Here is a 14,346-nt window from a genome sequence, read left to right as displayed (position 1 = left end):
AGTGGGTTGGTGACAGAGGCTGAGCTCTTGGCTTTTCATAAAATGAAATTCTATTGAATGTACATATTTCCTTAGCACAAAACCCTTTCCAAAGTAGCACCATAGCCAGTGATGAAGTTAAACATCGCCATAGGAGAATGAATTCTAGCTGTCAGCAGAGTAAACTCTGGCCAAGTATTAGTGAGGCAGATGTAAAGGTATTGGAACAAGCCTAACAAAAAGAGACCTTATTCCCACTCTGTTTCAGTCACTCAAAACTTAGTGGGTCTAATATTGGCTTTTTATCTAGTATTCAGTGCTACACATTTTGTGTTATTAAGTGTTTGATGAGAAATAAGATAAAAGCCATATGTATTTAAAGAATTAGAAAATAGGACATAAAATGAAAGGTTAAATGAATGAAGGTTAAATGAATGGAGCTACTTTGAGATAGAAAGTGAGGACTAGAGGGCTTTGCTTTGATTATTTTTGTTTATTTCCTTTTTTGAATGAGTAACTGAGTGTTTTCCTTCATGAACTAATTTAAATCACAAAAATATTAACAGTGACCAGTAACCTCCCTTTGATAGTTAAAAAACCTTTCTGTCTGGCTATCAAGTCAGGGGCAGCGAGACTGTCCTGGTAAAAACTCTGAGCATTTGAGCAAAAGCATGAAAATATACACCAGGACAATAAAAGACCAGATACATTCTGCTCAGCCACAGTAGTGAATTATAGTGTTCCAAACTTTCACTTTTGGCATTTTGTAAAGGTATGAAATGTGAAGCCCCCAAATCAAGTGTCTAGTTACTGGTTTTTGAGAAATCTTTGTTTTAATAGAATATCTAATTTGATACCTGCAAGTCACTCATGTGCTTTCTGGCATAAGTCAAACATTAGTGAGTACAGTTCTCCTCTCAATGTGCTTCATTCTGCTGGGAAGACATCTGCATACCACAAACAGATCAGATAATCACAAACCATCTCGGGGTCCTGGGAAAAAATACAGAACATGCTGAGGACTTTTAACAGGGAGATCAGTGTTTCTCAGTGGTTAGAGCATCGTCCTGCACATGGAAGGGTCACGGGTTTGATTCCTAGTAAAGGCATGTACCTGGGTTGCAGGTTCGATCCCTGGCCCCGGCTTAGGATTCATCCGACTGAATGATGAATCCTCTTTCTCCTATCTCTCCCCCTCTTTCATTCTCTCTAAAAATCAAAGAGAAAAAATATCCTTTGCTAGGATTAACAAAAAAATACCTTACTATTTGTGTTACTTGACACTATTTGTTACTTGAAACTTTAATAATCAGCTTCCTTATCTATGAGTGAGTGTGTGTGTGTGTGTGTGTGGTGTGAAATAATGTGTGTGAAGAACTTATGTTCCCATACATTGTGGGCACTAAACACATATTGTTAGTTCTTGTTATCACTCGTATTGCTGTTGCTATTTTTATTATTATTTCTGGAGTGGAGAAGTAAGTGATGGGAAGATGGGAGGGGGCACAGAGATTGAAGGGAAGAGCCCTATACTTAACTGGAACAAGGAAGCAGCATACACAGGGCTTCCAATGACCAGTGACTCATGCATCTTGTGACTCTAGGGACTCTCTTCTCCTTCCTGGCTCACTTTTCTCAGCTGTAAAAGGTGGAGGTGAAACTCTGTTGTATTAAAGGTTCCATTTCTTTAGGACTCATTTTGCCACAGCCACCAATAAGGAATGCAAAAAAAAACCCCAAAAAAACAAAAAGCCCTTGAAAACTTTAAAACAATAGGAAACTTTCTAGTCCCTGGAGACCTGGGAGCACATGTTGCAGACTTGAGTCAACTCCTGTAGGACCTTGTTAGATGTTGGACTAACTATCCAGATAAACTACTCAGTCAGGTTGTGTGCACATAATAGAAATCCACTTAAATTACCTTAATCACAAAAGGGATCTATAGTACAAATATGCATCAGTAGCTCATGGAACCCAAGGACATCAAGTACAGAGGACTTTACCACGGTCTGAACCCAAGAACTTGGTTACTCCCTCTGGCCTCCTAGTCTCTGACAGAGAGGGGAGGAAGTGCACATGTTTTGGGGAAAGTGCTCCACCTTCACTCCTCTTCTTTGAAAACTGGGTGCACCTGAGCCGTGGCAGCCTGCAACTAGCTTGTTCCATGTGGCTCTATCCCTCCACTGCCACAGTTAGTTGGTACCAGGAGCACTTGACCCACTGGAATCCAATCCATCAACAGGAGTGATGCTAACATGTCTTTTTGCCTGAGATCTTAAAATAAGGGCTTAAGCCGAAACCGGTTTGGCTCACTGGATAGAGCGTCGGCCTGCGGACTCAAAGGTCCCGGGTTCGATTCCGGTCAAGGGCATGTACCTTGGTTGCGGGCACATCCCCAGTAGGGGGTGTGCAGGAGGCAGCTGGTCGATGTTTCTCTCTCATCGATGTTTCTAACTCTCTATCCCTCTCTCTTCCTCTCTGTAAAAAATCAATAAAATATATTTAAAAAAAAAATAAGGGCTTAAAGCTGCTGCTCATTTGCATTAGAAACAACATCTGAGAAATGATGTATAGCCAGACCAGGGTGGCCACACTTGACCCCTGTGTATGGACAAGCAGAGAAAAAACTTCAGCAAAGAGAGTGAAAGAATGAACCAAATATGCAATGAGACACAGAGGTGAGCCATGAACAGTCCAGCAGAGACAGAAAGAGTAGCCTGCTCCTCATGGCATTTCCTGTTCCCATTCGGAGCCCTTGGAAGACTTGGCTGCACTTCCTACCTTAGGTTCATAAGACATCCCTGCATCCTCACAAATTCTCATCTTCTGCCTAAACCAGATTTAAAAATTACTTACAATCAATGAATCCCAAGTGAAGGATCTGTTATGTCCCCTAGAATGTTTTCACATATTTCTCTTGACTTAGATATTGTTTTTGTCCTATACATTTCCCATCTATGTGTTTATGACAAATTTCAGTCTCTCTTTTAAAATCTTTTTGCAATGTCCATTTCTTCATTTGGAACTCGGGTCTACCTTTCTTTAAGGAAACCAAAAAGAAATTTAGAAATTTATGTGTAAGTTAGGGGAAGGGTTGTTGAAAGAAAATATAAGTTTGATTTTCTACTCTAGAAAACCATGTTTCAGTGAGGAAATTACTCAAGATTACCTGAGTTCTTGACCTATTAAATAAAAATATCCAGGGTATTAACAGGAATCTGCACTTTTTAACTGTTTCCTAACAGGTGAATATTATGCATTCTAAAGGCATAAGAGCTGGTATTTTAGGGTAATCCCCCAAAGGACAAATTCAAGCACTAAGATCTCAAATACATCTATCTATCTATCTATCTATCTATCTATCTATCTATCTATATCTATCTATCTATCTATCTATCTATCATCATCATCTATCTATTTGTTATCATCAGTTTTTTTTATTTCTTCACTCTTTTTACTCTATAAAATACACCAAAATATATGGAGATTAATTTATGTATTAATTTGTTTTACTAAAGAAGGGTTATACTATGGATGTCAATCTGGAAGTTGCATTTTTCACTTTATAATATATAAAATGACCACCAAGAAAGCAAATACTTCTAGATCATGTTTAAAAACTATGGCATGATATTTCATGGTACCGTACCATAATTTACTCAAACATTCTCTTATTTATGAAAAATAATGAGTTTCCTCTCCAATTTTTCCACCACAAATATTTTGAATTAAACATAACTACAATATAGTTGTCTTTACATATTAGTATTTACATTTTTAAAATATATTTTATTGATTTTTTACAGAGAGGAAGAGAGAGGGATAGAGAGTTAGAAACATCGATGAGAGAGAAACATCGACCAGCTGCCTCTTGCACACCCCCTACTGGGGATGTGCCCACAACCAAGGTACATGCCCTTGACCGGAATCGAACCTGGGACCCTTGAGTCCACAGGTCGACGCTCTATCCACTGAGCCAAACCGGTTTCGGCAGTATTTACATTTTTTAAAGCAAAGCAACCAAAAGCCCATTTGCTAAATGACAAGATATGTATATTTTGGATACTAATAGATACTAATGTTGCTTATCCCAAATTAAATAATTTATTCTCCTAGCAGCATATGAGAGTATTCATTTCCCCAGATCTTCACTAACATTTGGTATTACATGTTGATATTTAAACATTTTAAATCTAATATGTGTTTTAAAAATTGTTTCATTAATGTTTTAGTTTATATTTATCTGAATACTAGTGAAAAGAGATACATTTTTCTTTGTCTGATAAAGATTTGTATTCTTTCTATTTACTGCCTCTATATTTATCATATATGTGGAAAAGTTTTATTTTTTGGTCTATTTTTCTTTTCTTGACTTTTGTCGGTTATTTAAAATGTGTCTAATGAAATATCGTTTTCTTTTCTTTATGGTTTCTGGTTTTCCCATTCTGCTTCTAAACATGTTCTCTTCCAAAATTATTGGTATTCTCTTCTTTCTATTTATATATATTTTTTATTGATTAAGGTATTACATATGTGTCCATATCCCTCCATTGCCCCCCTCCACCCCACTCCCGTACATACCCTTAACCCCCCTGCTGTCTCTGTCCATTGTTTATTTATAATTTTTGAAATACTTATTTTAAAATCCTTAAGGGAATTTAAACATTCAGGTTCTACATTTTAACAGAATTCCTAAATGCTTTTACTCAGAACAGTGACTAATATGGGAAGTTCAGATTTGATGGCAGTAATGCAAGATTTCTTTAAAAAGACATTAATCCTATTAGCAATTGTTATCTGTCACTAGAAGCTTATCTGACCCAACCTGTAAGGCATCTTGTAATACTATACAAAATGGGCCAGTTTCCTGAAACTATCTTTGCAGCTTAAATCATAAATCATTAATAGTCAATATCTGTTTAGCACTTTATAGTTTGCAATGGGCTTCTGCATCCATAATGAATGTGCTTATGTGGGGCATGGTAAACAAAGTGATACACATACCATTGTTATACCCCCACCTGAGAGGAGGGACAGGGGATTCAGAGAGTGAATTGATTTGCTCATGCCGTAGACCTTAGTCCAGATTTCCAGACTCCAAATTAAAAACAACACACCATCCCATTGAACAAAATCTCAAAGAGACCTATGAGTTTCATTGAGATAGTAAATGACTGATATATATATATATATATATATATATATATATATATATATATATATATATATTAGCAAAAAGCATATTCGGGGAAGGATGTTGGTAGGAATGAAAGAAGGCGCATCTACTGCCATCCCCTATCATGCTGAACAAATATATGCCTTTAAAAGTTGAAAGAAGGGGGTATTGACAGGAGTCTTCCTGCATCTACTGTAGCCCTAAATCATGCCACACAGAGAGACCTTACTTTGTCAAAGCAAGAAACACCCTGTGCAGTCCCTTTCTAACATTTGGTGCAAGTTTGAGTGCAAACCTCAACACTCAACTGTATTTCCATTGAACTGTATTGCATACTCCACTGCTAGCTCCATGGGTGGTTGCTAGAAATAGTGCTTAGAGTGCCTGGCCCATATTGCTTCATTCATGACTGAGCTGGGCTTAGGAGATACCTGATTTAATGCCCTCATTACTTATCTCTGGAGGAAATCCAGCCACAGCAAACACAAGGACGATGCATAGCAACAGATGCCGAATAATAACAGTATGCAAATAGTCTTGGAAACGGATTCTGGTCCCACTGAACAGGGACTAGAGAACCAGAGGGGGCCTAATGAAAATCAGGCAGCGAGCTTCAAAATCATGGCAAGCATCACAGCACTTGCTTTCTCCTAGCTGGTTGGTTGTCATAGAAACCTGTGTTTGTAGAGTTTCTGAGCACATTAGCTCAAAGAGGATGCTTACATTATCCTATCTCAGGGTTGCTGGGGAAGTAGAATAATTCAATTCTATTAAATAAATATTTGCTGAGGGCCTACTATGTGAGAGACTTCAGGGGATACACAGGTGGATGTGTGGTCCCCTCCTTGAACCGCCGGACTCGCAGGGGAGGCCTGACAAGAAGACAGATGGCTATAATGGAATGTGATTAGCACACTAACACAGGTGGGAACACAGAGAGCAGAACAATTAATTCTTCTTGGGGATGTTAGGGACTTATGGAGTGGAGGTGACATTTGAGCAGGGATTTATGTGAAGAATTAGGAAGAGCTTGCTAGTAGAAAACTGCGGTGAACATCCTAGGGAATAGATTGAGCAAAGCCATGGAAGCATGGCAGGTTACGAAGAATGTTAAGTCTGATATACAAATCCAACTTTATGCCATAATGAGTTTTGAAAATTACAGTCAAGCATACTTAACTCATTCTTCACCACTTCCAAATGCGTTGATTACCATCCTCTTAAGCTAGGTTGAAGTTATCGTGGCATTGACTAAAAGGGTTTGCTATGCAAGAAAATAACAAAATTTATCATGAAGGATGTTTATCTTCTTAAAGGAAAAAGAGCTGTTTTCAAGCACTTTAGGAAAACATATTCATCAACATAAAAGGCTTTTGAGTCAGATGAACCTGGGTTTGATTGTCAATCTTAATACTTAGTAAGTAAATGATTGTGGACAAGTTACTTTAACATTTTCAAACCCTCCTGGGTTTTTTTTTTTTATATGTACATTGGAGAAAAAATTTTCATTATAGAATTACTTTAAATTTTTAAAAAATCAAGTACCATATTCCAAGTGACAGGCCCAAAGCAGTTGCATAACGTTTTAAACTGTTTAAAATAATAATAATTTGAGTCATTTAGATACTCTGGGTATTTCTTTTATGAAGCCTTGGAGGTTTTGAATAAATCTCTGGTATATAAAATTAGTATAATGCCATTTTAGAGCTTGAAAGGAACTTGAAAGTGGTTCAATTCAATGTCATTTGTTTACAGAGGAGACAATTAACTTATAAAATGACATTTCTGATATACGGGTACATAGCTGGGTAGTAGGGAAGCCTGACACACAAATGGGGAATCCTGATGGAATCCAGTGTTCTTGCCATAGAACCGCTGCTGACTTCCTCACCATTATCCATTATTAAAGTGGATTCCCCAACAGGCAAGCCTCAGGAAGTCAAGTTAGGGAAATGAATTTGTGCCTAACAGTAATATCATTTCTTCCACTCAATTGGTCCAAATGATTGAAGTTTAGCTTTTCACGCAAAACTGAGGTAAATAATAAATTGTTCCATATAAATATTAACACAGAATTCATTATGTTCTCTCAAGAGGAAAGTTGCATAATTGTGTATAATGCTTGTCTTAGCCTGGTGACATTTATAATGTCAAAAATCATCCATAGAACTGATACAAATAATTTACTCTTAACATCTAAAAGGAAAAGGTTTGTATTTGAGTTAGCTTAAGCTGTGTTTAAGTACTGTTGACACTATTCACATCTCTTCTACTTATTGATAGCTAAGTAACTGACATCTATACAGAGATGGGCAGTGCCTTCCAGGGATGCCCCAGCTGGGGCAGCATCCCACTCCCTTCAGCTTACAGCGCCCCCTACAGTGGGTGTAGGAAACTGTGTGGACAGCATAGTAGTCTCACCTCTGCCTCCCTGTCTCCTGAGTTATCCTAAGAGATTCTGCCTCCACTTTTCCGGACTGCTTTGCACAGGGTCATATCTCAGTTATCCCACCTCAAGCAAATTCTTCCAGCTGATGTACTCAGACAAGCAACTTCTTATTAATCATTAACACTCTTTGAGCTCTTACCAGAGTAGTCAATACTATCCAAAGGAATAATTAAGATAAGAATGAACTAAAACAACCCTATAGAATATATAAGGTCATCTCTACTTTCAGATGAAGAAAAAGGAGTTAGATCAGTTAAATAATGTATAAGTGGCAGCATCAGGATTCCAACAGAGCAGTGTGGCTCCACTCTGCAGATTTCCCCAATGTGAAAACCTACCCGTCATAAAGGAGAGGATGACCGTTCTACGGTCAATTAAAACACAACCCAGGCATTCACAGACTCCTCCAAAGGAAAGCCACTTACAAGCTGCCTTCAGCATTGTTGTTTTACAGACAGGGAAACAGAGGCACAGAGGGGGAAGTGACCCGTTTATGATCTCATTCTTCCCCAGTCTAATCATACATCTTCCAGAAGTGAAGCCTTTGTGCTTTACCTTAGGTCCGTGAGGGCAGTGGCTGTGCATTATTTTTCCTGGGATTGAAATAGCATTAAATTAATGAGCATGTCTGCTTCTGCAGATAGGGGGTTGGGTAGAGTAGGCGTTGGGGCAGGGAAGCAGGAGCATCAAAAGTTGAACTCAAGTCTTTGCTCAGAGTCAGTTTGGCTGTGACAGCAGCCTTGACATTTACTGTATTGAGAAGATGCTGTTTTCCTTATGGACTAATATTGAAACGTTGACTCTCAATTGGTAGCAATCAGTTAAGCTGCACAACCTCGTGGAGGATCACAACAAAGTCCAGGTTACAATCACCGTAAAAGGCAAAGGTAAGTAAAATGTGTTCTGCCGTAGTTAGCATGCTAACATTTAGGGTGGAATCGGTCTCACTTATTATTATTAGTCCATGAGAAAAAGGCTTTTCTGATTGAACCCAGGACTGGGGCTAAGGTGAGACAAACAAGGCATCTGAGGTGCAAAGTTTAAGAAGGCAAGATCATGCAAATGCTGACCTGTACCTGTAGGTAACCTGAGATTGAGAACCTTGTTGAATTTTGTACCCTCGCATGGCTCATCCTCATCCCAGCCCTGATTAGACCATTCTTACCCCATGTATGGGTTGCTTTAAATTTCCTCTACCCTCCATATTTCATTTATTTAAATATTACTGGCTAAGTCTTCCTATGGCTTTTTAATTTTCCTAATTAACCATTCCAAACAGACCCTGCATCATACATGTTGATCTGTTATCCAGAATACAAGCCTGAATGAGGCTTGTAGATGTCTGGCTGGACACTGGCATTGGCTCTGGACTTAGCCTGGGGGGTGGGCGGTGTCCCTGGCTCTCTGAGGAACAAGGAGCTGTATCTGGGACAGCAGAAGCTGTCTGCAAGGTTTACACTAGTTCTCATTCAAAGGACAGAGTGTGCCGCAGGGGGTCAGGAACTCAGCCAAAGAGAAAGCAGCAGCAAAGGGGCAGTCTTTTCTGTTGACCAATGTCCTTGAGTGACTCCTATGGACAGAGCACTGTCCCAGGTACTAGGATCAAGGTGCGGTCTTGTTGCTGAGCTGGTCCTTTGCTATAGCCCAGGAAACAATTCCCTAGTCCTGGTTCCTGGGAATTTGTGATTGAGTGGAAAGGGGCTGGAGCAGGTGAGCACCCAGGGCAGTTCTTGCCAACAGGCTGACGTGAGTTTGCAGTCCCTTTCATTTTTAAGTGAAAACAGGAGAAGGTCAGCTAGTCATGGAAACTCTGCTGTTGTGTAGGTGTGCAGGAGCTGGAATCCCGCCTCTTGGTCCCTGGAGATGTCCTCATTCTCCCAGGAAAATGCTCATTGCCATGTGATGCTATTCTGATTGATGGGAGCTGTGTGGTGAACGAAGGCATGCTCACAGGTAGGCAGCTGCCATGGAGCTTCATTTTCCTGTCCAACAACTAGGCCAAGTGTTAGCAAAGCAGACCAATGTATACACACTGCCTTATACCAGGCCCATGCTAAGCAGTGAGAGAGGGGTGAGGGAGACACGGTATATGCAAATAGGAAACATTTAACAATAAAAGAATCAAGCCATGAGAAATACAAAACTAGAAAAAAATCTAATACAAGATGTGATTAATTAACTGCCTGATGGGTGGCGTGAATAGGATGAGTTGGGTTCTGAGGAGGGTAGGGCCACTCCACTGTTTGATGCACAATCTCTTCATAAATATGAGAATGGTTTTTATTTTTATCCAAACAAAACACAACCTAAAACTACCAACTCTTACAACTGGCAGAGTGCAAAGCTTTTATCCAGCCCTACTCTCTGTGGATGGAAATCTGAGTTACTGGGAAGGAGACTGAGTTGTGCCTTTGGGGAAAACAGTGTAATGGTTCTGTTCTTTAAACATATTTATTTATTTATTTATTTATTTATTTATTTATTTATTTATTTTTATATATAGAGAGAGAGCAGAAGGGAGAGGAAGAGAGAGATAGAAACATCAATGAGAGAGAAACATCATCCATTGGTTGCCTCCTGTATGTCCCATACTGGGGATCAAGCACACAACCAGGAATGTGTCCTGACTGGGAATAGAACCAGTAAACTCTTAGTACCTGGGATGATGCTCAATCCACTGAGCAACATCAGCTGGGCAATAGTTCTGTTCTTCAGAATCGTATTTCTAGATGATCTCACTGAACAGAAAGCCAGTTTTCTAGTTATTATTTAAACTGTCCTTGTTCTCATTTGTATTTTGTAAAGTCCACTTGAATTTGTGTAATTAGTAAGGCACTATTTGCAAAATATTCTTTAGGCAAACACACACACACACACAACACACACACACACACACACACACAGAATATTCTAATGAGAGAAGAGATTCTACAGCAGTACAAAAATAGAAACTATTTGTCATTTGTGCTTACAAATTGTTGCATTTTTCTGTTTTCAAATTGCTAAAGATAGGAACACACACACACACACACACACACACACACACACACACACACACACACTTTTTAACATCACCTAAATGTAAAGGGAGTCGTTATCTATTCCTAAATTGTTCAACACAAGCTGATTTCAAATTAAAAACGAGTCTGCTTAATTTAAAATTGAGAGAAGAAAATGTGGTAAACACAAATATATTCAGTGTAATTGCAAAATATCCATTTAATGTGCTGAAATCTAACTTTCTTATAATGACAGTGATGAGGTTTGCATGCTAATCATATCCTTCATCCAGGATGTTGCCATAGTACCCACTGTGCAAACCTTAAGCCAAGAACTGTCCTCCTCACTCGAAGGCAGCGACTGCCACATTTCCCAGCAGCCTGCCCATGAGGAATGGCTTCTCTCATTGGTGAAAAAACAAGGTAGGGTGGAAAGCAGTATTTACTCGCCTGAGTCTGACTCAGTGTGGAGTTCTCACCTGGATTCTGAGGAAAACTCAGAGAGTTACAGAGAAGTAGAAATGGTAAACAAGACTCTCCTTCAATAAATGTGCAAAATTGACCTAAAGTCACCTTAAATAGTAAGTGACTTTTCCTAGGGTCTGTTTCTAGGAATACATTTTCACTTTCAGAAGTTAACCCTAATCTGTCTTTTTCAATCAGCATCCTTTCCACAAATATGTACATGAGTGGAAAAGTCTATGTGGGCTGTGTGATCAAGTATTTAGAGCATGATGGTACTTAGCTCTTTTTGAAGCAATGAATGAGAAAGCAATATTTCTGTTTTATGTGTCTGTCTCTAAAATTTACTTGTATCAGTACTTAAGTTATATAGATGTTAATGCTGGTGACTTTTTTTTTTGGCTTCCAGGACTTTAGATATGATGAGATGGAGATGCTAGTAGGATGTCCAGGTTGGGATGGACAGCCCACAATTGGGATAAGAGCCCAGGAGAGAGGTTGCTTACTTGTCTGGCTCCCCGGGCTTTACGAGGGCAGGGTTTCTGTCTGTCTTGTTCATCATTATATGCCCAGGACTTAGAACAGTGCCTGGCACAGAGTAAGCACTTAAAAATAGTTGTTGAATGAATGGATAAATGGGCAGAGGAATGGGTGAATGAGAGGCAAATAATAAGAACTATGTACATCTTTTTTTGCTCCTTTATTGCCTAGAATAGTATTGGGCTTAAAGAATACTTGGGGATTGATTGTGATGACTCTTTTCGCTAAAATAGGCTATTTTTAAAATTATAATTCGGTCAGATATTGGAAATATAGGAAGAACTTTAATAAATATTTGAAATAGAATCAAGTGCCCCACATTTTGTCTCCTCTATCCCTAAGAACAGTCACCTGACTCAAGGGATGAGCATTCAGACCTGATTAGCTGTGGTCTGTATACTTTCTTAAAACTGGCAAGCACCAGCTCTAAATAACTCGAGTTCACACAAAATCAACAAAATACAATCTTCTTTAGGAGAAAGTATACCTGTTACAAAGACGCCATTGCCCCATATGGAGAATACCATGCCCTGGAAATCCCATAGCTCAGAGGACTATCGGAAACATGTTCTTTTCTGTGGCACAGAAGTGATCCAGGTCAAGCCCTCTGGGCAGGAGTCAGTAAGAGCAGTTGTTTTTCGAACAGGTGAGTCAATTCCACTTTTGTAAATTTAGTCTATGATTGAAGGTGGGGGGATTGGATTTGGTGGAATCTTGTTTGTGATTACAAAGTTTGCCACATTCCGGTAATAACAGCCACACTCATTTTCAATCAGGCCCTTATTATTCTAAGTTGCCACCATTTTGCCACCATTTTCATCTGAATGTTTCATTGTTAAAACCCTTGTAGATGATGAAGCAAATACAGGGATAAAGTATATTTCCTCCAAGGCAAAAGTGTGTTCTTGGTTTTTCTTGTGTCCTTGGGCTTCTTGTCTTCTCTCCTCTCCACCCACTCTGAGTACCAAGAAAACAGTTTCAACCACTATCACTTGAAAGCATTTTCCTTTCAAAGAGTTGCTTGCTGGGCTGTTAAGATCCCTGCTGGATATCTCCACCTGGTTGCCCCACAGACACTTCAAAGTCAAGGCATTTAAACGTGATCTCATCCTCCTCTAGCACTTCTTCCTGTGATGATATTGATAACATCATCATCTGGTGGTGTCTTCATATCATCTTAACTCTTCACTTTCTCCCATACCAAATAGGGCACCACATCCTGTCTACTTCACAAATATGTCCTGAGCCCTGTCTCCCTCTCCTTCACTCCCATTATGTTCAGGCCTTCACCATATCCTGTCACAACCATTACAACAAAAACATTTCTTGACAGTTGCTTTCAACTTTTGCCTCAAATACTTTTCCTTATATTTTGTTCAACCTTTCTTGAACCTATTTCTCAATCTGTCACCAAGCCACATCTATAAAACATAACTTGAAGCAGTTTATGCACATCATGCTTAAAAACTTTTCAAGATATTAGAATTAGTCCCAATCTTTCACATGACATCACACGGCCAACACCTTCCATGATCTGTCCCAGCTCTGATGTTCACCCCTGACCTGTATTTCTGCCACCTGACATAGTCACAGACTTAAAATGCACCTTTCACTTTACCTCTCTGCTACTACCTGATTTTTTTCAAATTAAAACAAAAAATAAGTTTTGTTCAAACTATTCAGTGGGCAGGAGAACATCTCTTGGCCTGCTGACAAGCAGAAGTCAAGAAGGGTAGAGATCATGGAAACCACATGATTTGAGTTTGTAAAGTGCTAAGGTAACAGGTTACAGGAAACTCTGCCCCTTTTCTCCAAAGCCTGAAAAGCCATGTTTCAGGAGACCAGGTGTCAATTAAGTAGTGGGATTAAGGCATGTTTGTATTTATAATACTGACTCATATCTAGAATGTATAGTAGTCAACCTTAGATATTAATAACTTAGATATTAATGAGTATCTACTAAGTGCTATGCACTGAGGACTCTAAAGAAAAAAAAATCATGAGGTATTCCTTGTCTTTAAGGAAGATTTATGGTGTGGAGAGGGACACAGATGGATTTATCACTAACTCAAACACAGAGCAGTGATAGATGTCTTTGACCAAGTGTTATAGGCATTCCAAAAAGCAGAGAGATTATTTTTGATATGAACTATAAAAGTAGGACTCTGAAAACATTTATTTGATGAAGTGGCATTTTGAGCCACGCATGATAGGAAGGATTTAGCCAATCATATCAGAGAGCTGAAAAGACATGTTAATTTACATCTGCAAAACACAAAGGAAGGAAAGCGCAGGGGTCTTCTGGGACCAGTGCGCAGTTGAGAGATAAGTCTAGCTAGGAAGGAGTGGAACAGCTTTAAGGGGACCTCAAATGCCATGCCTACTTATGTGAACTTTATTCTAAAAAGTGGGTATTCTGGAAGGTTTTTGAGCATAAAAATGACATGATCAGAGGCATATGTATTTAAGAAATTACTTGCCTTGTGCATTGCTTTTCTCTTAATTTTCTATTATTTTCAATACATATTTGGTCTTTAAAACTGCAATGTGAGCCACTGACGCAGTGATTCACAAAGAAAGAGAAATCACGCAGGGTTACAGGAATGCTGCTTCTTGTGCCCAGTGAATTATGAGAAGACTAAATGTAAATACACTGTTAGGTCACAGAAATGCTGTTTTCAGTCCATATTCAAATGATCCTCCTAACCAATTCTTAATTCAATGCAAACCATTTTTGGTTT

The 14,346-nt window shown here is 39.0% G+C and overlaps 1 protein-coding gene across 1 annotated transcript in view; it reads left to right on the top strand.

Annotated features, from left to right (window-relative positions):
• Positions 1-14,346, top strand: part of ATP13A5 (ATPase 13A5) — a 98,912-nt gene that overhangs the window by 28,851 nt on the left and 55,715 nt on the right. Inside the window, exons 8-10 of the mRNA XM_008151610.3 lie at positions 8,419-8,491; positions 9,429-9,557; positions 12,081-12,251. Of these exons, the coding sequence (XP_008149832.2) occupies positions 8,419-8,491; positions 9,429-9,557; positions 12,081-12,251 (373 nt within the window). The remainder of the gene's footprint in view (positions 1-8,418; positions 8,492-9,428; positions 9,558-12,080; positions 12,252-14,346) is intronic.

This window comes from Eptesicus fuscus, chromosome 3 (assembly GCF_027574615.1).
Source record: "Eptesicus fuscus isolate TK198812 chromosome 3, DD_ASM_mEF_20220401, whole genome shotgun sequence".
Classification (NCBI taxonomy): Eukaryota; Metazoa; Chordata; class Mammalia; order Chiroptera; family Vespertilionidae; genus Eptesicus; species Eptesicus fuscus.
The sequence above is the reverse complement of the archived record's forward strand: the minus strand, read 5'-3'. Positions and strand labels throughout refer to the sequence as shown.